Source organism: Bubalus kerabau, chromosome 22 (genome assembly GCF_029407905.1).
Source record: "Bubalus kerabau isolate K-KA32 ecotype Philippines breed swamp buffalo chromosome 22, PCC_UOA_SB_1v2, whole genome shotgun sequence".
NCBI classification, from domain to species: domain Eukaryota; kingdom Metazoa; phylum Chordata; class Mammalia; order Artiodactyla; family Bovidae; genus Bubalus; species Bubalus kerabau.
Window position 1 is genome coordinate 44,046,389 of NC_073645.1, and position 24,903 is coordinate 44,071,291.

Genomic DNA, 24,903 nt, shown 5'->3' on the forward strand with positions numbered 1-24,903 from the left:
GTGCATTTCTTTTGACTCTGGCAAAGAATTTTTATAAATCAGTGTAGGAACACAAATTATAGCATAGATTATGGTGGTCTAATAAAATATAGCTTATTTTTCAAAAGGAGGGATCTATTCGCAGAGTAAGCAAGAAGCTCCACCACCAGAGGCAAGGCACAGAAACATCCACAGTCCTTTATTTCCAGTTCTAAGTAAGGCAATTAAGAAATATACATATGAATCTTCATCAAATGATATATTTTAGAAGTTGCAGGTGGTATAATAGGATTTTAAAGAGTAAAATTACACGTTGATGAACCAAACTGAATGGTTTTGAGTATGACTACTTTTGTCTTTTGAAAGAACTAATTCTAATTTAATATTAAAATTTAAAACATATGCAATCTTTTAATTCAAACAAATCTAAGAATTAAAATGGAAGAACAAAACGAGGAAAACTATAATTTGCAAATGCTGGCTGGATGAACCAGAAGTATCACTTGTTTGCCCTTGAGCTCGGTGTCTCTGATGCTTCCAAATGGTTTGTCATCGTCCACAGCCCAGCAACTCGTTTAGCTGATGATTATCTAACCAAGCACCTTTACCCTGACTTAGTTCTCATGAGCCCCATGTGCTGTTCTCCCCATGCTCACAAACGAGGAACCTGAAGACTGGAAGCAGAGGAAGCAGAAACCTGCTCCAAGCAACACAGGTAGTAAGTGGGAAAGATGAGACTTAAGGCAAGTATCTGATCCGAGTCCACACTGTTACCTGTGATGCTCCTCAGACTACCTGTCATCGATATTCTCATCCAAAATGTCCAGAACGATAAACACACCAAGGCTATCTACTAGTACTCGTATCATCTTCACACTGTTCAAGCCAGATCATTTATCACAGGGCACGTCTCTCCTCCTGCAGGTGGTTAATCAAGAATCAGAGTCCACTCGGTGCCACACGTTAAATTTGACACCAAACATCCCGCTCACAGTCTCATTCCTCAGCTTCCAGAAGACAGGATAAGTAGCTACATATTAAGTATAAACTATTATATTAAAGTATACCTCAACTAGAGATCAATTAGCAAACTACTCTTGAATTTCAGACATTCAAACCCCAGAAGAAAGCAAGAAAGGTTAAAATGAGGACTCAAAAAGGCATGCCCTAGTGCTTCTGTCCCAGCATGCAGAGGAAACCCTCCAGCTCCCTTTTCCATTTTCCCCTTGACTGTTAGTTAACTTTACTAACAATTAACTTGGTGATCCAGTTTCCAAGCCAGTAACTAAACCATCCTCTCTTCTCTTACACCTGTTCTGCCTTCCTTTAGTTCCCCGCTGCTGACCCACTGTGTAATTTGCTCATTAGTACAGCTGCTCTCAAATGACCACCTCTGAGCACTCCCTCCCACCCCAGGGTGTGAGCGCCACAGGAGCAAGGGATCACTGACCTGACTCGCTCACTCATTCGCTGACCAGAGCAAATGCCTCTCAGACACCACAAGGCATGCAGCATGTGCTCAATAAATATTTTTACAAACACATCAAGAAACCACAAATGAGGCAGGGCAAGAATGCCAAACTAGACAAACACCGCAAAAACCAAGTGCAAAAAGAGAAGGGAAACAGGATGAAATAGAGTAACTTTAGGGGAAAAAAAGCAGTTGGTGTGAGGGCATGTGGTACGTAGAAACGCTGTGATGGCAGAACGTGCCTGAGGACGTGAGTGCCACTGTCGCACGTCTTGCTCAGCGCTCTGGGACAGGAGGCAGAGAAGAGCACGACACATTTGGAAAAGACTCATTTCAAACGAGCAGAATACATAAAAGCTTAACAATGAAAATGTTTCAATTGTCTGGAAATTTTGCTTTATGTTGAACAGCTCATTCACTGGTGTCGGTTATTTGAGGTTAATTGTTTCGGCCCACTTTTATGCTTTCACATGGCAACACCAAGATCTAGTGCAAAAAGCTCTTAAATTTGGAGACACTGCTCTGCCACTCACCACCTGTGTTACCCTGGACAAATTAATTCTCTAAGTAAGAGGAGTGAATCCATACCCTCTACACAACCATGAAGGTCCTTCCATCTCTAATGCTTTATGATGCTATGATTTTATGATCTGAGGCTATGATTTTATGATCTGAGACAAGTTTTGGAAATTCTTGACCTAAAGGAAAAAATGTTCCCACCGCTGGTTTAACTCTACCCCTATGCGTCTTCCTCAGAATTAACAGGATGACATGGGGATAAAACCATGGCCTCTGCTCTAATTTAAGTAAATGATTTTAAAATTTTCATAATTTAACTATTATTAATAAAAAATGTTATGCAGCACACCTCAAGAGAGACTATGACACAAAACTGTCCTGACTTAGGGGCTGCTCACAGAACGCGGCTTTTTTGACTAAATTGTACAAATGTTGCCCTCTACTTCAAGCCCTCTACTTTACTCAAAAAGTAGCCTGAAAAAATATCTTAAGATTTCAAAATGCTCACCCTTTGCCATCACTCAAATTCTATTGATTGTGACAGTTAGGTATTTATACAACAGTATATATCTATCCTATGCAAAATTGTCTGGTTTCTCCACATAACTGAAGGAAAATGTCAGTACAATACACTGAATAAGTTTCTAAACATAAGCTGTTGTTATTATTTTCATATACATAGAGTAAGGCTATTAAGGGAAAACAAGTCTGAAAAGCTTCTCTCTAGGTTAAGTTCTGGAAAATACTTACATCTTTAACGAGCAAAGAATCATTTGTAATTATCATGTTCAATGCCTCAATGCAAAGTAATTCTTATGGCAGAAGAAAAGCATTATCCATACTTCTTAAGCTGTAAACACACATCCCATGGGGACTGAGCCTGATGTTAAGAGCAAACCTGTTCTGTATTTAGAGCACCACCTGGTGGCTGGAGTGAGACAACAGTCTGGTATTCTCAATATACTATTGCTTCCTTTCAGTTCTCCACGGGGTCAAAAGAGACCCATGGCAACCTTCTCTTTACCACACTTACTGTCTTATCATTTATGCCGGACTCTAAGACAACTCTCCCCAAAATAAATATCCCTCAGAAGTAGAGCTCTCCTGATGTGTGAGTCTCTCACAGTAAGTTCTCTGAACTAATTTTAGAAAACAGTGCTTTCTGAGAAAGCAGGATAGCATGAAATGACCTCAATCACTGTTAATTTTTAAAGTTATATGATTGCCTGATGGAATAAACAAACAAAAAAAGTATAGGAGAGAGGGGGGTTCGGGATGGGGAACACATGTATACCTGTGGCAGATTCATTTTGATATTTGGCAAAACTAATACAGTTATGTAAAGTTTAAAAATAAAATAAAATTAAAAGTAAAAAAAAAAAAGTATTTATAGATAAAAGAGCATAATTTCAGGGACAACAAACAAAAGGTGGCAAGCGGAAATAAGGCTAAGTGCTGACAGTGTTGAAGCTGGGCAATGGGCACACGGGGTTCACTGTACTATTACCTCTACAAACGCCTGAAATTTTCCATTTTAAGGTTCTTTATAAAATTAAAGTAAAAATACATAATTCAGATTTATTTATTAATCCTACTGATGTCTTTCAAATAATATATGAACTTCTTTCCAAAAAATCTTAATCTAAAACTACTGTAAAAAACAAACTTAGTTCATCTTTTTCTTTTAAAAAAGCCTGTTTAAAGATTTCTTTAAAAAAACAATAAATGGTAATTAACACTGTCAATGTCATGGCTATCTACAAACAGAGTAACTGTCTGGTGTTATTCAGTTGTGTACGTGTGGCCTAGGAAAACATTTCCACTATCTTCATCCATAGATTCAAAGAGCACCGTGTTTCAAACAATCTGAACAGAAACCAAGATGATGGGCTCTGTGACCTATGCCAGAAAAGTGACTTTACTGTTGACAAAGACATCGAGCAAGTGATAAACCACTTTCATCTCCCACTACCGTATTTTCTTGTCACTAACTTGTGAATGTGTGACATAATAAGAGGGAAAATGAAAACATGGAACGGGTGACCATGAAGCCTGAGAACCTCCTCTGTTTAATTAGATAAGAGAACAGCACACTTATAGGAGGAAGTTCTCTGTAGTACAGACCTATGAAAGTGAAAATGAAAGTCGCTCAGTCCTGTCCGACTCTTTGCAAACCCCATGGACTATCCAGTCCACGGAATTCTCCAGGCCAGAATACTGGAGTGGGTAGCCTTTCCCTCCTCCAGGGGATCTTCCCAACCCACGGATTGAACCCGCATTGCAGGCAGATTCTTTACCAGCTGAGCCACAAGGGAAGCCCAGTATAGACCTGTAAAAGTGACTTATTGAAAGTAGGCAGGTGTCCACTGCAGATAACAAAGCCACAGAACAAGCAGTTCAAGAAAGATCATTGTGAACACATTGGAAGAAGAAGAAAGTCAGAGGAGTCACAACCCAAAGGCAGCATCTGCCCAGCCCCTCACCCCAACCAAGGAGTGGATGGCAATGAAGAGGGGGCAGATAACAATGGTGCCACCAGAGGGCCCTCCCCGCATGACACTGGATACGCCCAATATACTGCCACACAGTGACTTACGAGCAAATCACTCAAGCCAGGTTTACTTTCCATACTAAGCCCAAATATATTTCAGGCAATATACAAAGCTGGTTTATGTCACATGAGCAGAGAATCACAAGTTTGGTTTTGATACCTTTCGTTCCTCTTTGTATTCAGTTGTATATACAGTACCTCCAAATTCAAAATGAGAAGAAAAGTTGTTCTGTATCAAACTATCTAAGCACTAAATGATATATATTTAAAAAAAAGGAGAGATAGGAATATATACTGCTCTTAAAATTTAAATTCCCTTTAATTCTATAATAATGCAACTATGATATGATATACACACATATAAACACAAAATCACATCACACGATTATCCTACAATGAGGACAGAAAGGGACACAGTGTAAGCCAACCTCTTGAGTGCAGACTTCTTATAGACCAGACAAGGTCTAATCTATTGATGCTTAAGAGTTTTATTAAGGAAATAACCTGAATTCACTCATTAAATTTAATACAGCAGATCCCTATTCTAATTGAGAAAAATGTTGAGTCATTAAAGACATTCTTAGAAATATTATTTTTAAACCTCATCATTAAAAATATTCCTACTTAGGACAACAGTCCTGTCGACTTCATGATCCCTTAGAATCAGATCAGATCAGTCACTCAGTCATGTCCGACTCTTTGCGACCCCATGAATCACAGCACGCCAAGCCTCCCTGTCCATTACCAACTCCCGGAGTTCACTGAGACTCATGTCCATCGAGTCAGTGATGCCATCCAGCCATCTCATCCTCTGTCGTCCCCTTCTCCTCCTGCCCCCAATCCCTCCCAGCATCAGAGTCTTTTCCAATGAGTCAACTCTTCGCATGAGGTGGCCAAAGGACTGGAGTTTCAGCTTTAGCATCATTCCTTCCAAAGAAATCCCAGGGCTGATCTCCTTCAGAATGGACTGGTTGGATCTCCTTGCAGTCCAAGGGACTCTCAAAAGTCTTCTCCAACACCACAGTTCAAAAGCATCAATTCTTCGGCGCTCAGCCTTCTTCACAGTCCAACTCTCACATCCATACATGACCACAGGAAAAACCAAAGCCTTGACTAGACGAACCTTTGTTGCTTCTGCTTAATTCTTTCCACTTTTCTGTTTCCATCAGCATCAGTCTCTCACCTGTTTCATTAAACTATATAAAGTATAAATACAAAATTCTTTATATACGTTTCAGCTTATAATCACAGAGGTCATCCAAAATAAGACACTTCTTCCTAACACCCTTTCCATACTCTATAAACTAACTAAGGATACAAAAAAAAAAGAAAGAAAAATCCACAAAGTCTGAGACCAACTCGTTTGGGAGTGCTATGGAGAAAGACATTCTCATACTCTGGAGTAAAGACAGTACAACCATGGAGGGAATTTGGCAATAACTAGCAAAATTCTATGAGCTCTTGTCCTTTGATGCACTAGGTCAGATCAAGCAAAAAGTACACCTCCACCCGAAGGCACAATGACAAAAGTATACTATCTAAAACAGCAGAAGATTAGAAACAAGTCCCATGTCCATTAACTAGGGATTGCTTGACTAAACTACAGTACATCCAATCAAGAAAAAAAAAAAAAAAAAGCATGATTCAACACACAAAAAGAGATAAAGCAAACACAGAAAACTAACCCATGTTGAATCTAGATGACGGAAAAAAGGTAGTCAGTATACTATTCTCTCAATTTCCCTTTGTCTAAAAGTCCATAATAAAATCTGGAAAACAATTCAGCCAATGCCTCAGAATTGTAATGCGACTTCTGGAGCTATGGCTACAGCCTGTTCTTCACACAGTTTAGAAGAGCTGAGATCTACTGGCACTTAATACTATTAGATAATGGTATTATCTATAACATCAATAAAATTTTAGCTAAAAATCCCATATTTGTATCCTATGGAATTACTTGTATTTTGAAAAATAAAGATTCTTAAATGCTGGCTTTATATTGTATTATACAAAAGAGAGGTCACAAATTACTCTTGCTTTATTTTATCTAGATAGTATTATTTTCTGAAAATCTGATATCTACCTGAATGACTGAAAACAGTAATGGAAACAAACATACAGAATCATTTATGAAGTCTCATACAATCTCACCCTCTGCAATTATGTGCTACTTTTCTAAAGATGTTACTAAAAAGAACTAACTTGCTATTCTGGATATCAAAGCAATCTGTATTTATTTATATCCTCATCAAATCTCTCAGAAAATAACTTACTTCTTGGGGTGCCTAAGTGATTTTATTTTACAGTTATCAACAGAGTTAAAAATGGATTTTCTGCATTGATATGGTTGCTTAAAGTTCCCAAGTTAGTATGCTGACTGATATTTACTTCAAATGTTTTAGAACAACAAAAGCAAAAATGTATTTTCTTGAACATAATTAAATTAGTTTGGCCCATTATATGGACAAAACCACAAAACAGAGAGCTGCTGCCTGGAGCCAGGAAAGCAGGTCAGATCATTTGAACTTTCCAGACGAGAACTTTTCTGGCTTTTCTTTCTGTCTCTGAGCACTGGAACACTAGCTGGTTACTCACATAGAAAACGGTAGCCAAGTACAAGGAACACTCTTACTCCATGACAAGAATGCCACACCTGGAGACTGAGAAGCAGAGCAGCATGTCCACATCAGTTTCTCTAGGCAGCCAGCACCACAGAGAGCTGACTCTCTGTGAGCAAGGATTTGCCAAGTGAAGGAAGAATTTCTAGGATAAAAAGCCAGCAAGTAAAGGAGTGACCTGAAGCAGTGACCATCTCCCTACACAGAACTACCATCAGGGCAGCTCACAGGTCTTAAAATTCCCTCTTCATGAGCCCCAAGTTTAATAATCTACCTAAAAAAGATCAGACCTAGGACCAAGCTCCTGACCAGTGCCCTGTTCATAAAGCAGAAAGGAACTGTCCCTGCTCGCAGCTCCAAAGCATGGACACAAGGGGGCGCAGGAGGGCCATAAGAACAAAGACAAACACAATCTCTCTCTCTCCCCCCCTCCCTCCCCCTCCCCCTCCCTCCTCTCTATCCTCTCTCTCTCTCTCTCTCTCTCTCTCTCTCTCTCTCTCTCTCTCTCTCACTATCTCTCAAGCTAAACTGTAGGCCAGCTGGTTTATCAGAAAGAAAGTGGAAAAGAGACAGTGAAGAAGAGCCCTGACTGCTCAGCAGGTAAAAAATCCACCTGCAACACAGGAGACACAGGTTCAATCTTTGGGTTGGAAGACGCCCTGGAGAAGGGAAACAACAACCCACTCCAGTATTCTTGCCTGAAAAATCCCATGGACAGAGGTGTCTGGTGGGCTATAGTCCAAAGGGTTGCAAAGAGTCGGACACGGCTTGAGCAACTAAGCATGGGGTCAGGAAAAAACCTCAAAGACTGGCTTCAAGAACTGAAGCTGCAAAGGCAACTAAATTTAATAAATCAAACTACAGAGCAATTTATGCTCCAGGGCACTGTTGAAAATACAGCAACCAGTCAGCAAATGGTGGAGCCTAAGACCTAGATGTGAAGCAACAAACACTTTAACCGAGAGATCAGGGAAAGAGACGAAGAGAACACTACTAAAACCATTGTCGTTGTGGGGTGACAGTGCAATGCCCAAGGCTGAGACTTCAGGGAGTATCATCAGAGGCTTCTCGAATACAAATGCATATTCTCCTTTCTCCTCTGATTTTAAAACCAAATGCATCAAACGATATGTATATAATTGCACTGTTGGGACAGTAACATATAGAAAAGTAAAATATTTGACAACATCATAAAGAAGGTGGATGGAAACAAAGGTGAACTACTGTAAGAAAATTACGTTAGATGGTAACTCGAATACACAGGAATAGATGAACAGAACCAGAAATGAAGTTAAGGTTAATTTTAACAAATCATAAATAAATACTTGTTCCTATTTCTCCTCTCAGCTTTATAAAAGACATAAAGTCATATAAGGTAATAACTAAACAACATATATTGAGATCACAACATATATAAATTATAAATAGCACACAAAGTGGGAGGAGGGACTGCAGCTCAACAACAATAGCACTTTATTCCTCACTGGACTCAAGCTGGCATAAATCTGAAGTCACTCCTGTAAGTCAATAGGTGTATGGTAAGCCTAGAGAAGCTACTAAGAGAACATCTCAAAAATACATAGTGAAAAAATTAGAGGAACTGAAATCCTACACTAGAAAATATTCGTTTAGTGCAAAAGAAAACAGTAAAGAAATAAAAGAAGAAAGACATGAAACATAAAACAAAAGTGAAATGAAGACGTAAATCCAACTCCATCATTAACAACATTAAATATGGATTAAGCACTTCAGCTAAGTGGAAGAGACTGCTCTCCCTCCAAATTAAAACAAACAAAAAAACAAGACCCAAATACACAGTGACTAAAAGAGACATACTTGAAACTCAAAGACACAAACAGACTGACAATAAAATAGTATAGATATATCAAGCAAACAGGAACCACAAGATGGAATGGCTATACCAATATCAAACAAAATGGATTTTAAAATAAAAAATCCTACTAAAGATATAGATAATCCACAGAATGGGAGATATTTTCTAATCTTTTAAAAATATTTTATTACTTTAAAATATCTAATATTTTTCTAATATTTTTTTAAATGGGCAAAATATGTAAGCAGACATTTACTCAAAGAAAATATATAAACTGCCCCAAAAAGCATGTGAAAAGATGCTCAATATCATTAGCCATCGGTGGTGGCCATTTAGTCGCTAAGTCATGTCTGACTCTTGCGATCCCACAGACTGTAGCCTGCCAAGGTCCTCTGTCCATGGGATTCTCCAGGCAAGAATACTGAAGTGGGATGCCATTTCCTCTGCAAATCAAAACCTCAATGAAGGGACTTCCCTAGTGGTCCAGTGCTTAAGACCCTGCACTTCCAACACAGGGGGTTCAGGTTCAATTCCTAGTTGGGGAATGTGCTGAGGTGCAGCCAAAAAAATAAACACACCTTCAATGAGATACCACTTCACACCAACTCGGATGACCAAGAATATAAAAAGGGTAGCACTTTGAAAAACAGTATGGCAGCAGTTCCTCAAAAGGTAAACACAGAGTTTTTATTTATTTATTTATATTTCTTTGTTCCTATGACCTAGCAATTCCACTCCTAGGTATATACCCAAGAGAAATGAAAACATATGCCTATTAATACATAAAAACCTGTCCATGAATATCCATAGCAAAGCTTTCTATATAAGCCCCAAATGAAAACAACCCAAATGCCCATCAATGAATGAACAGAGAAACAGAATCTGGTATATCCATACAACGAAATATTATTCAGCCACAAATGGAATGAACTACTGACACATGCTACAACATGGATGAAGCTTGCAAACATGCTAAGCGAAAGAAGCCAGTCAACAAGAGACTAGTATGATACAATTTCATCTACCTGAATCGTCCGGATTAAATAAATCCAGGAACAGAAACTGGAATATGGTCGCCTAGAGCTGGGATGTCCGAAGGATAATGAGGAGTGACCACTCTGGGGATGAGGTTTCTTTTCTGGATGATGAAAACCTGGTGTTAGTGATAATGGTTGCATGACTCTTAATATACTAAAAACCATTCAGTCATATACTTTAAATGGGTAAATTGTATAGTATGTGAATTATACAACCAAGGTCCATAGAGTCAAAGCACGATTTTTCCAGTAGTCATGTACAGATATGAGAGCTGGACCATAAAGAAGACTGAGTGCTGAAGAACTGATGCTTTATAACTGTGGTGCTGGAGAAGACACTTGAGAGTCCCCTGGACAGCAAGGAGATCAAACCAATCAATCCTAAAGGAAATCAACCCTGACTATCCATTGAAAGGACTGAGGCTGAAGCTGAAGCTCCAATAACTGAGCTACCTGATGCAAAGAACCAACTCACTGGAAAAGATCCCAACACTGAGAAAGATTGAGGACAGGAGAAGGGGATGACAGAGGATGACAAGATTAGATGGCATCATCGACTCAATGGACATGAGTTTGAGCAAACCCCAATGAGACAATGAAGGACAGGGAAGTCTGGTGTGCTGCAGTCCATTGGGTCGCAGAGTCAGACACAACTTAAGTGACCAAACAACAACAAAACTGTTATAAAGAAATAAAAGCACAGCACAGTCTCGACTTACGAAATGCTATCTCATGTTACTTCAGAGACATGACAAACTGACCCATATAAAAAACAGTATCATTTCAAATATTTCTGAAAACTCCATATGAATTCAGTTAGATGCAAGATAAATAAAACAGGATGAATGAAGTTAAAAATTTTATCAAAGCCAAATATACTCACTTGTATGAAATCAAAGCACTAAACAGTCACAAACTTTCCACCAGTATGAATTTTCTCTAAGTATATGATCCTACAAAATGAATCATTAAGGCAAACCTACGAAAGACTGAAGGCAGGAGGAGAAGGAGACGACAGAGGATGAGACGGTTGGATGTATCACCAACTTGATGGACATTGAGTTTGAGCGAGCTCCGGAGTTGGTGATGGACAGGGAAGCCTGGCGTGCTGCAGATCCATGGGGTCGTAAAGAGTCGGACAGGACTGAGCAACTGAACTGAACTGATTTGGTTATAATAAAGAAATCCACTATGTATTTCAATGTAAACACAAAATCAAATCACGTATTCAGAGTCCCGTACTGCTGATGGTAGTGAATGTAAATGTAAGCTATTTAAAAAAAACTCAAACCTTAAGCCTAAATACAACACTGCCCTAGAGCCTGCCTGGATGTTAAGTGGCACTCATCTTTTTGGACTTGGCTCAGATGTCACTTCCTTCAGAAAACCCTCCCTCACTCCAGTCTCACACTAAGGTGGCTTTCCTTACTAATCCATCAGCTAACTCGAATGGCATTGGAACTGCTTACGCATCTGTTTCCCCAATGGAATGGACTCCATAGAGGCCTGAAGCCCAAAATTGGAGTAGGGGTTGGGGGGAGCATTCGAAGTTTAGCAGGAACACATCAGACGTGTTCTGGCCCAACTATCCATACCTGGGAAGCAGGCAGGCACAAGACCAGAATCTCAAGAGTAGTAGGAAAGAGTAATGTGCAGAAAGGAATAAAGACCTCCTGAGAATATCAAAGGAGACCTGGCAGAATCTGTTATCTATAAATGCTACCACGCACTGCTGCAGGTCTCAACAGGGAATTTGTGGGAGCATTTCTCAAATCGGAATGTGCATGTGAAATCACCTGGAGACCTAGTTCACAATGCGGACTCTGATTCAGTAGGTCTGAAGGGAAACCTGAGATTCTGTGTTCCCAGTGACACTGATGCTGTTGGTCCACAGACTACACTTTAGCTAGAAAGGCTCTGGGAGACCCAGAGTCAGCTTTCTCACAGGGAATATGCAGCATTACCTCCTGCCCTATCAACCATCTTTTTTAAGCTAACACATTCTGTGTCATTAAAAAGACACAAAAATCAAAACTTCAATCCTTCTGCATCTGTTGGCATCTTTCTTCCAAGACATCACCGTCCAACTTTGAAAAGTAAGCAATCTCTTACTCATCTACATATCTGCAACTGGAAAACACAGGCCCTCGATAAAGGCTTGTCAAACAATGCTCTATACAACCTCAACCCTGGGTGATGGACGGGGAAGCCTGGCATGCTGCAGTCCGTGGGGTCACAAAGAGTCGGACACGACTGAGCGACTGAACTGAACCTCAACGTATTCAGTTTTTTCCACGTGCTTCTTGTTAAACTATATTTGTTCACTGATTCATCTTTCCTGTTCATCTTTTCCACCTCCCCGTGGGCTGTGGCACACAGCCTGGCACGCACAGTGCATCCAGTGACGTCGGCTGACAGCCCAACGACTGATCTGTAAACACGTGACACTCGGGCTCCTGGAGAGAACACTGAGTAAGAACACATCCTTTTTTTCTGAGGGATTTAAAATGATCACATGTATGACTCGTTTTCACAAAAGTTCAGGAGTACACCCTGCAAGGACCATCAGCTCCATGTAACAGATAAGAAAATGGCATGAGAAGGTTATGCAGTATGCTCCTTCACAGACAACCTCATCATAGGAAAAAACGTTTAGTGAACGGTACCTCGGTCTTCCCACATTCATCGGGCGGATCCTGGTGTATGGCCATTTGATACTTGACATACAAAGAAAATGACTGGCTGAAGGACGACTTGAACTCTGGGTCCTCAAAGGAGACGGGTACTAACCTCACCTTCAGAGCAAGGAAAATACAAGCAATGCTATTGAAACATCTCTAACTGATGACATGCTTCTGAAGGTGAGGCTAGAGTAAGATCTCCGCAAATCCACTGCAAAGCTCAGCACTGGCATTGTTTATAAAATGAGTAAACCTTGGAACAGGATGACGACCACAGAGCCTGATGCATGAACTTTACACCGATATTTATGAAAAATTTAAACTCACAAGGGCTGGGACAATTTCTTTTATTTGGTTTAATTTTTCCCTTTACCCATGTAATTCTCTGCGTATAGCAGAGTCAATACTGTTGCTCATGGTAACTGACACTAGCTGTCACTTCTACTTATATTAAGGGCTTTTTCCCCTTCCAGATTTTTCTTGGGTAATTTGATTAATAAATTATAAATCAAGGACTTCATATGAGAACTTCAATTAAAACATGCTACTATCCATTCTAGTCCTACTCAGTTGTATACGGCCTGTACATCAATAAAGAGTAATTTAGCTATTAGGAACTCTCTCTACTCACGACTTCTACATGGAGATAAAGCATGTTAACTGTGCTGGGCAAAGTATGGCTATCATAAAAACCGGGATTTTTTTTTAAACTTTCTTTTCCCAATAAATATTTTAATTTAGAGATCTGTTTTTCACTGAGTCTTAAGTAAATGCATCTAAACACAGTGATTTTTAAATAGAGATACTTCATTTTATGTGCTACTTTCCACATTGAAATTATACATAAAAGGCACTTAACATGGCCTGCGGTAAAATCTGCACTTTCAGAATGTCCATTATTCCACAGTCCTAGCTCTTTGCAGATATACTGCAAATTGAACATAAATAAAATGCACTGCACATAAACCAAGAATTCACACAGTGATATCAAATAGAGGGGAAGTTTCATTTGTTCAGAAACATTACACTTGCCCTGCTGACCTGGCTCACAGTTGGTTTATCGGGCGGGTCCCTGTGAACAACCATCTGGTAACGTTTATAGACCTGGTAAGACTCCTGAAATGTGGCTTTGAACTGTGAACTTGGTGGAGATGATCTCACCACCCTCACCTTCAGAAGGAGGTAAAAAACAATGTTCATTAATTCATTTATTTATTCCATGGAATATGCATTAACAGTTACTCCCACCCTCAAAGACCCAAAAGTTTCAATACAAATATTAAAGCAGAAACATGTAACAGCAATATTTTAACTCTAAAGATCAACTGTTAATAAATAGAGAAAAATGCTATTTCTCCAAATTACAGACTCATTAACAGAGTCTATATATATATATCTCTCTCATTAAAGGCAGAGGCTCCTGTCCAAACTCTAAGACTAAGCTCTTTGACTGAATTAGGTAAGACTGCCTCAGCTATAAAACAACAGATTAGTTCTGGCATTCAAAAGACAAACACAAACAAATACTCTTTAATATTAGCTGTACACAACTTACCTTTAGTAAAACAATTCAAAAGACTGAAAATCTGAATATATTTTTTGGACACTCATTCATACATTATTAACTCTAAACTTACAACTTTTTAATGTAAGTATAAAAGACAACTTTCAAAAACTGTTCCTATTCCATAGCATACTTTAAAAAGACTCTAAAGTCAGGTTCCCTGTACACAAATCTCAAAGTTATCATTTTAGTCAAGTGAATAAATTAACCTCTCAGTGCCTTAGTTTCCTCATATGTAAAATGAGGATGCATAACACGTGGTAACTGTACATAGTAACGGATGGCATTTCTTTAATCTTATTCACTAACCAGTTAAAATATGTTAGCAAAACAGAATAGTAAAATACAAAATCAAATGTAATATAATAGAAACGCCTAACCGGAAACTTCTTGTTTGTGCCATGAGGAGTTGTTCTCATGAAAGAGTGACACCTAATGGATAACAAAAATCCATCCATTCTGGATATCATATTAAAAGAATAAAAGCTTATAACACAAGGAGCTTTATGACAACCTACAGGGTGGGAGGGAGGCTCAAGAGGTTGGGGACACACATGTACTTTTGGCTGATTCACACTAGCGTATGGCAGAAACCAATACAACACTGTAAAGCAATTATCCTCCAATTAATTAAAAACTAAAAGCTGCCCACTGAAGAAGTGTTGTATTGGGTGAAACCTGCTGCCCTGAACACATTACTAATAAAGCTAAAAGACTCTTCATCAAGTATTTCAAGTGGTAAGTTCCATTCTTTTTACAATCTGGGAAAGAGAAAGTTAATACCAAAATAGAGCAGCCAAGGAATTATAATAATCAAAATTGTCAAAACTTATGTCTAAGAATATATACCGTCCTAAGGTTTAAACTGCAGCAAAATGTAAAATTTTAACATCAAGTTTTCAGTGATAAGTGATATTCTTAAATGATATTAAGCTATCAATTCAAAGGCTGACCAGTTACTAACCAAGTAGGAGAACATAACGAAATCATTATGGCAAATGTTATAGAAAAAAATTTTATAAACATATCAAACTAATACTGAAAAACCTAGACTTAACCTAGAATGTAAATCGACTTGGGAAAAATAAGAGGAATACTCTAAAACTATTCATATTATGTCTAAACTGTCAAAAAAAAATAAACTGTCTAAATTCAGACATATTTATATTTATAATATGTCTAAACTGCTGGCTTGCATAGGTAATACCATTTGTTCCCTTGATCAAGACCAGAATATCAAAATCATTGAAACAGTGATTTGCCTACTGTGATCTATTTCTTTCACTACCTAAACCAAAACTGCCAAAAATGAAATTTTAAATAAGTTATTTAAAAATTTTTCACTCTAATGAATAAATTTCAATTAAGGTGTACAAAAAGCCAGAGTACCTCAAATAATAACAACACTAAAACTGGAATTTTCACAACTTTAGTAGCCACCTTTTAAACCTTAAGAAAAAAAAGTTTTCCTCAAGAGGCAACTAACTTAGTAAATATTAAGTGCCACTCCATCCCAGTTCACTTTAATTTCCCATTATATAAACAGTAAAACATCAACTATATAATCCTCAAGTGAAAAGCAAGAAGGTAATCAACAAAAACAAAAAAAAAGTCCTCCAAGGTACCTCTAACTTGTGTGATGCATTCTCTGGTAAAGATTCAAAAATTAAATCTTCAAGCGACTTGGGTTGGTTGGATTTAGTCTTTGGCGGGAGCAAAGATGAGGGCTGACATTGAGCCTGGAAGCCCTCGCGTTCTCCAGCTGGGTTCTGCTGCATGAGTTTTAACCTTTTCCTTTCTTTCCTGATTTCCTTTGCTTTTCGACATGGAGGCTTACTCAAATCTGCGCCTCTGCCTAAAAAGGAATTTTAAAACAGTAGATCAATCACATTTGGCTCCAGAAATATTTTTCAAAAATCTCAAAGCTTCTACAGAATCAGTCCAAAGAGTTCCAATTGTTAGGTTAGCTTTGAGTGGAGGTCTCAGAGGTTTCATGGTGTAGACCTCTAAGTCGATCTTTAAATTTATCTTAGAAGAAAAGCCCCTTATTTTAATTTAAAAGAGCAAATATCAAGCTGACAACCCTTTAAAATATAAAAAATGTTTACTATTAAAAACTACAAAATTGAGTCAATACCCTTTAATCTAGGAAGCTATTTTCAAGGAATCTATTCCAAGAAAATCATAAGAGATAAAGGCTAAGAGTGAACACAAATGAAAACTTCAAAATAATCAAGATGCCAAGTTACAGAACAACTGCATAATTTTTAAAATAAGCAATAGAATATCAAACAGCCGTTTTAATTGCTTTAGAAATTTTAGGGGTTCTGTCATTATTCACTATTAAAACATTATATATTATACAATTAAATACTTAGGAAAAAATCTGAAATATACCACCACATTAACAACCATTTTAACTGTTAAAAATGTTTAACAGTTTAAAAATAAAGAAAGGATTTTCCCTTTTTCTTGTAGTGTTCTCTTTTCTCCCAATTTTCTAACATTACACATAATTTTTTAATTTTTAAAAACTATTAATAAAGAAAAATGGTTTATAAAAATTTAGGATTCTGAAACACAGTATTTACAAATCATAAAAAAGTCAATTTTATACAGAAGAAAATTAAGACCAAGAGTGTTAAGAGACAGTCAGAGACCAAGATCTGGTCAAAAGAAACTAGTTTAATGAGAAAATAGTGATAATGAGACCAAATTACAACTTCATTAACTCAACTAAAAACAAAATGTACCTTTAAAAAAATGACTTTTTAATAAACCAGTAACAAAAAACTAACTCTATAATTAGCCATCACTCTGCTGCCTTAGAAAATTCATTTACTTTGGCCAGAGAAATGTGTCATTTCTCAAATTTATATGCCAACCATATCCCAATAAAACTAGAAGAAAAAAAAAGACGACTGCCATCATAAGTCAATAATGTTTCAAATGAGGGTAGGCTCCATAGAAATCCATTATAATATTCAGTCTACATTTGCCTCTGAAATTCTCCAAAATGAAGGTTTTTCAAATTATGTAAGCAATTATTATAATAAACAATAAAAATAGTAAACAATCTGACCCTAATGACCAAGAGAGTAAGAGTTGAAAGAAATTATCTAAATCATTCAAAACACTGTACTGGACCATTCTTATTAGGACGAAATCTCAGACCAGCAATTTAAATGCCATGAAACCTTAAAAAAACAAAAAAAATCAATAAAAATGCAGAGTTTACTGTGTTTTAACACATATAACTTATAATTCAAACAAAAAACTAAAATAATACTAAAAAATCTCTCCCTTGGATTATTTTGTACAAGAACAAACTCAAGAACTGAAGTATAGTAACTATACAAATTGACATTTAATGAAATTTTTTCAAAGAGTCATATATACACACACACACATATATATAATAAACCCATTTAATGCTGGATAAATTTTCCAAGCCTAATTCTTTTATAAGTGGTAATACAGAAAGAAGTCTCACCTTATTAAAGGTGAAATTAAATATCAAAATGTGGAATTATTTTTCTTGGCTGCACAGCTTGCACAATCTCAGTTCCCTGACCAGGGACTGGACCCAGGCCACGGCAGTGAAAGCCTGGAATCCTAACCACTAGGCCACCAGGGAACTACATGGAAATTTTTGTTAATTTGGAAAATTTTAAACTAAAATTAATTATGATTACATAAAGAAATCTAGTGGGCTTCCCTGATGGCTCAGATGATAAAGAATCTGCCTGCAGGGAGACCCGTGTTCGATCCCTAGGTCAGGAAGATCCTGTGGAGAAGGAAATGGCAACCCCCTCTAGTATTCTTGGCTGGAGAATCCCATGAACAGAGGCTATAGTCCACGGGGTAACTAAGAGTTGGGCACAACTGAGCAACTAACACACACAAAGAAATCTAATGGCAAATTTGAAGAATTTCACAATGTCTATATTTCAGACATAGTATCTACTGTGTCTCAGTTAACACTAAAAATAAAAATGTTTAACACCCTACCTTCTCACAGACAAAAGTTTGATTCTCAAACCTCGAGGGCCTTAAGGTAGTAAAAAGAAATGGAACTCTTAAAATGTCTGTGTTAGGGGATGATAAGGCTATTATTTTAGGTTTTTTAAACAATTTGTTCATCTAAATTCAGGTAATAATAAGGTGTACAAAACAGGGGTCCATGTTACAGATTTCATGAGTGTTTCACTTTTTTAGCTCACGAGAGGGCTCAGGGATGATGATGTCTCAAGCACAAAGACAATCTTGGCTTTAATGTGGCCTGATGACAAACTTCCACTACCTGGCTGAGGAGCTGTATGCACTTTAACTGAACACGACGGTTCACCAGAGCCCAGCTTCTCTTCCATATCTTGTGAATGGGTTATTTCATTAGACTCTTCCCTCTTTGCTTTCTTCTTCTCTTCACTCTCTAAGCTCTTTTTGAGGTCATCATTGAGGGTTTTAAGGTCACAGTGTATATCCAATTTATTTATTAACCCAAAGTCACTGGAAACAGCATCCTCCATGGTGGGCTCCATGGGCTCATCTACAAATCAAAGAGAAATCACAGTCCATCAGCCAGGCCATCTGACACAACCAAGAGACATGTACGGCAAACGTGCCCTCTTCTCTCCAATGTGGCAGAGACTACTGAGTGTTCACCAAGTCCATTCTCCCATCTTGCGGAGTCAGGGCTGTGATGGAGACAGTGGGGCCCTGGAAAAGGAACGCCCCAGTCCCTTCACAAGTTGTAACTGAGCTCCCACCAGTGGGACAGAACCAAACTGACAGGTTCAATTTTGCTCATTGTTTTAAAGGAAATCGGTGACCCTGAACTTATACCCTTTCTCTTCCCCGATAGCTAGATTAGTAAAAACCAGAGTGACCTCAGAAATCACTTGAAGAGAGACCCAGAATGGGCGGGGGGGGGGGAGGGCGGCAGGCTGCAGGCCAATCTGGAAAACCTGCCCTGGACTGTGATGCAAGGACAGAAACAGATTTCTATTAATTTTTAGTCATTGCATTTTGGTGTCTCCTCGTTACAGTTATTTAGTTTTATCCTAATGAATACATCACTCTTATGAATTAAGTTGCAGACATAAATAATTCAAAAGCCTACAAGTCAATAAAAAAACAAATATAAAAGCTACATAAAAGGACAAGTAATCCTCAACTTACAAATGGACAGTATCCTCAAAACATATCTGAATATTAATCTTTGAAACTCAGAACGTGATTCCTACTGACAACACCAAGCAGAGATACAGCAAAATTCTGATGTTTTCAGTATGACCTGGAGTCTTCTGGCCTCTTTGTTGCCCCCAGCTCTGCCAAGTTTGCTCCAAGTTGTCCTGAATCCTGCTCTGTTAAGGGCAGTGCATGAGGGCAAAGAACATACCTGTTTAGCTGGCCACTGTATCTCCAGTGCTTAAAAGAGGGACTGGGACATTGTAAGCATTCAAAACATACTTGGGGGATGAATTAACAAGCTAATGCTGGGGTGGGAGGCTCCCAGGGTAGGCCATTTCTTATGGCAGAAATGAGAAAGAGCTATAAGGATGGGCAGCATTCCCAATTCTTATGGTCATGTGTTAGGGAGTACCTATGGGAAAACGCTAAAATAAAAAAGAAAGAACAGCAAAACACTGAAAAAACTGAAAAAGCAAAGAAACCCAAGTTAATTAAATGTTACTAGGCAATTTGAGGAAATACACCCAAATTCAAAATTCATAAGGAAAAAAAAATAAAGCTTCAGGCAATATAAGAATTCTTATTATCAGGGGTTCCCTGATAGCTCAGTTGGTAAAGAATCCGCCTGCAATGCAGGATACCCTGGGTCGATTCCTGGGTTGGGAAGATCCTCTGGAGAAGGGATAGGCTACCTACTCCAGTATTCTTGGGCTTCCCCTGTGGCTCAGCTGATAAAGAATCCACCTCCAATGCGGAAGACCTGGGTTCAATCCCTGGGTTGGGAAGATCCCCTGGAGAAGAGAAAGGCTACCCACTCCAGTATTCTGGCCTGGAGAATGCCATGGCTATATAGTCCACTGGGTCACAAAGAGCTGGACACGACTGAGCAACTTTCACTTTTCACTTTCAGGCAATATAATTTACTGAAGACCTTACTCAAACATGGAAAATCTGAGCTTTACTCTGCATTATAAATAATTATGTAATCTTATGTAAGTTGTAGATAATAAGCATTTATTTCTCCAGAGACAGTGCTGTTGTTGCTGTTTAGTCGCCTCAGTTGTGTCTGACTCTGTGCTACCCTATGGAATGTAGCATGCCAGGCTCCTCTGTCCATAGGATTCTCCAGGCAAGAGTACTGGAGTGGTTGCCATGCTCTCCTCCAAGGGATCTTTCCAACCCAGAGATCGAACCTGGGTCTCCTGCACTGCAGGCAGATTATTTACCGCTGAGCCACCAGGGAAGCCTCGAGACAGTATCGCTTTCTATTTACTTCATGAGGTATCATTAGGATCAAAGAAAATGAAGAATTCTCAAAGAATCAGGAAAACTAAAATTTCAATACATTCCAGGAAACGACATCTTTACAATGGTCCTGTCTTCCTCCCAAGCTAGACCCTCCCTGGCATACCCCCCGATTCGGGGCCAGCGGCCGCAGTGTAACAGCAGGGCTACCAGCAGCCACCACCATCGCGGTAACCGCAGCGCCTGACTGCAGTGCGACCGCCTTCCGCTACCTAGGAAATTGGCCAAAGTGAGAACCTTGCAAAGAAACATCTATTTAAAATAAATAGTTTTTAGCCGCCATCTCATCTTACCCTCACAATTTCCTTTTGAAATTTCCCCTTTAGCCAGAAATTTCAACATTTTTTTCAAAACCTTCTTGTGAGATTTTGATGGCTGAAACTGTAAAGGTCGGCACCTAGGAAAGCAAAATAAGTATTTAAAAAGTGAACTAAAACTGTGAAGAAATAAAATCAGTTCTAGGTAATAGTACAATGAAGAAAAGCTCATGACTGGCATTTCTGGTTAAAGACAAGGCTTAAAGTAGTCTCTAATCCCATCTCAAAAGTCACTAAAACACAGTTAAGGGATTATTAAAAAAAAAAAAGCAAAAGACATAAAGCACTAGGAAAAAAAATAATGGGAGAAACGCTGGAAGCTAGAAAGCAGATGTACAAGTGCTAACTGACTTAGCAGACCAGAGAAACTGAATCCTAAGCCAACAGCGGGAAAAGCCAAAAAGATACCCAATTTTCTCCACGTTACCCCTAAAAGTCTTAGGGATTGGCGATACCTGATACCGTGGGAGAGAAGACTGAAAGCAGGTATAGAACTAGGAAGATCCCTTGAAAGTCTGTTTTGCAAGAAGTTATTATCTCATACTCTCTGCCGCTCAGCACAGATGAGTCTCTAAACCCAGCAGAAAATTGCAACATTTTCAGAAAGGGTTTAAAAAAAAAAAAAAAAAAGGCCTCTTCTGTGAGGAATACAGGCACAGCTGAAAGCAGTAAGTTCACAGCCAACAGTAAGCTTAAATGAAAGCCTTCATGCTAAGCGCTGAGACCTCAGTCACCCACATCCCCAACCCAGTCCCAGAACATCAGCAGATGATACTTTCTCTCCAGAATGTGATCAGAACGAAAAATACTGACCCAGAGATTCCCCCAAAGAAGAGGTTAGCCAGACCACCCTACTTAACGCCCATAGTAAACAAGACCCACCAAGGTACATAAAATTTCCAATGGGACACTTGAAGGTTGGAATCACCAGACACTTGAGGAGGGCCTCTAAAGCAAAGATAGGTGCCAAAAGGTTGAAGAAAGTAACTTGCAGGATATCGAGTGTACAGGAAGAAGGAAACCTTAAAAAACTTAAGAGCCCAAGAACAAAAATCTCTTAGAAGTAAAAATAGAGTAGAAGAAATTAAAAGTTTTCTATTGAACTGAAGACCTGGAAAATGAAGTTGAGAAAATCTCCCAAAAGACATGGAAAATCAAAGAGAAAAATAGTAATAATAAGAGAATCAGTCTAAAAGGTCCAATGTCTAAATAAAGACATGAGAAAAGAGAAAGAAGAAAATGGTAAGGAGAGGATCAACAAAATAACACAAGAAAATTTCCCTGGGACATGATGGGAGGAGCCCCTAGACAAGAGGAGTCTCAAGCACGTACGTAAGGAATGAAAACAGATGCACTGCCAAACATGATGAAACATATTATGAAACATCAAAACACTGAAGACAAAAAAAAACTTCCAAAGAGAAAGAAAACATTTTGGACAAAGGAACAAGAATCAGAATGCCACTGAGCTGCTCAACAGCAATAAGACAACAATGGAGCAAAGCTTTCAAAATTCTAAAGGAAAATTATTTTCAATCTACACTGCTATACCCAGCCAAACTGTAAGTTAAGTATGAGCAGTCAGTGGAAACATTTCCAAAGTCTAAAAAAATTTACCTCTTATGCACTTTTTCTCAAGAAACTATTAGATAAGGTGCTTCACTAAAATAAAGGAATAATACAAGAAAGAGAGTAGAAAAGACAAGATGCAAACCAAGACCCAAAAGGAATCCTCAAAATGAGAGTCAAAAAGAAACTCCAGTGATTTATCAGGCACAGAGGCAATCTATTCAGATCACAGCAGGTCACAAGATTCCATTAAGATTTTCATCAAGGAGATAAAAATGATACAGTACCTAAAGCATCTAAACATAGCAAGAGGAAATTTACACCTCTGGGGGAGCACTTCTAGATAAACTGGTAATAGGTGCCTCAAAGACTGCTGCTGCTGCTGCTGCTAAGTCGCCTCAGTCGTGTCCGACTCTGTGCAATCCCATAGATGGCAGCCCACCAGGCTCCCCCATCCCTGGGATTCTCCAGGCAAGAACACTGGAGTGGGTTGCCATTTCCTTCTCCAATGCATGAAAGTGAAAAGTGAAAGTAAAGTTGCTCAGTCGTGTCCGACTCCTAGCGACCCCATGGACTGCAGCCTACCAGGCTCCTCCGTCCATGGGATTTTCCAGACAAGAGTACTGGAGTGGGGTGCCATTGCCTTCTCCAGCCTCAAAGACTAGGTAAACAAAAAGGACAATGAGCAAACCAGGGAAAGGAAAAACTTGTGCAGGAAAGATGAAGTAATACTTTGGCCACCTAATGTGAAGAGCTGACTCACTGGAAAAGACCTTGATACTGGGAAAGATTGAGGGAAGGAGAAGGGGATGACAGAGGATGAGATGGTTGGATAGCATCATTGTCTCAACGAACATGAGTTAGAGCAAACTCCAGGAGATAGTGAAGAACAGGGAAGCCTGGCGTGCTGCAGTCCACAGGGTTGCACAGAGTTGGGCATGACTTAAAGACTGAACAACAACTACATGGCTGAGCTGTGAAGTCTATTTACACAGCCATAATGAGATGACTACATACATCCAAAATTTTGGGAAGTTGGGGATGAAGACAAATAGGAGTTTGTGACAAGGGGAAGTGGGGTAAAATAAAGTTTAACCCTTATCTTTCAGAGCAAGAAGCCCAGAGATAATGGAGAAAACCAACCTTTTAGTAATGAAGTATTACTATATAAAAATGAAAGTGAAAGTTGTTCAGTCATGTCCAAGTCTTTGCAACCCCATGGACTGTAGCCTGCCAGGCTCCTCTGTCCATGGAATTTTCCAGGCAAGAATACTGGAGTGGGGCACCATTCCCTGAACCCTGGTTTCCTGCATTGCGGGCAGATTCTTTACCACCTGAGCTACCACTGAAGCCCCATAATTATATAAGCATGTTACTTAAAGACACAGAGATGAAAAAACAAAAGAATCAGTTAAAAGATTTGAAAGTGACTGCAATGAGAAACAGAATATAGGAATTGGAGGGGAGAGGGGTGGTTCAGAGGACTGCCATTTTGCAAAATAAGCTTTACGGGAACCTATTTGATTCTTTAAAGTGTTAGCAAATACACTATTAATTAAAATTGAAAAAAAAATTCATAGACAGGGAAGTTCATCCTCATTTTTACTCACACACTGGCCAGGCCCTAGCATCTGCCTAACAAAAAGCTAAGTTGTAGGCTAGACCACACTGCCTTTACCTAAGGCCTCACTGCACAGCTACTGTAGTAAACAGCAAAATAACCAAAGATATGCAAAATGACTCCAAAAAAACCAACATGTAAAAATGAAGTTGTATAAAGAGTAACAACTCAGGAAATTTCTTTTTTTAATTTGGCTGCACTAGGTATTAGTCCTGACACTCAGGATCTTTTGTAGCAGGATATGGGATTAGGTCCCCTGACCATGGATCAAACTGGGGCCACCTGCATTGGGAGCTTGGAGTCTCAGGCACTGGATCACCAGGGAGGTCCCTTCAGGAAACATTCGATCCCATGTAAAATTATAAAATGCAAAAAAAAAAAAAAAGCACATTTTGTAAATACTTTGTCTTGCAATGTTCACTGAGTCCCTTTTCATAAAAGCAACACACCTGAACAGTGCTTTATATGAGACAGGAACCCAATAAATCACAGATGCTTCTATCTTTTTCTTAACCCACTGAAATGGGCCTTTTCTGAATAGAGATTCTCAGGGTTCAGGCCAATCAACTTCAGACTTATTTGAACAGAATCCTAGCCATAATCCAATGAGAAATTGCTATCGGAAGGAAAACGATTTCTGTCTT

General features: G+C 38.8%; 1 protein-coding gene across 16 annotated transcripts in view; it reads right to left on the bottom strand.

The window, feature by feature from the left end:
* ATE1 (arginyltransferase 1) overlaps positions 1-24,903 on the bottom strand; it is a 163,872-nt gene that overhangs the window by 132,035 nt on the left and 6,934 nt on the right. For 9 of the 16 annotated variants that reach the window (XM_055559998.1, XM_055560011.1, XM_055559999.1 and 6 more), the window contains exons 4-8: positions 21,046-21,149; positions 18,558-18,803; positions 15,880-16,109; positions 13,732-13,860; positions 12,676-12,804 (exon numbers count right to left, since the gene is read on the bottom strand). In XM_055559998.1, coding sequence (XP_055415973.1) covers positions 12,676-12,804; positions 13,732-13,860; positions 15,880-16,109; positions 18,558-18,803; positions 21,046-21,149 — 838 coding nt within the window. The remainder of the gene's footprint in view (positions 1-12,675; positions 12,805-13,731; positions 13,861-15,879; positions 16,110-18,557; positions 18,804-21,045; positions 21,150-24,903) is intronic. The other 7 variants (XM_055560008.1, XM_055560005.1, XM_055560002.1 and 4 more) reach the window with 3 other exon arrangements.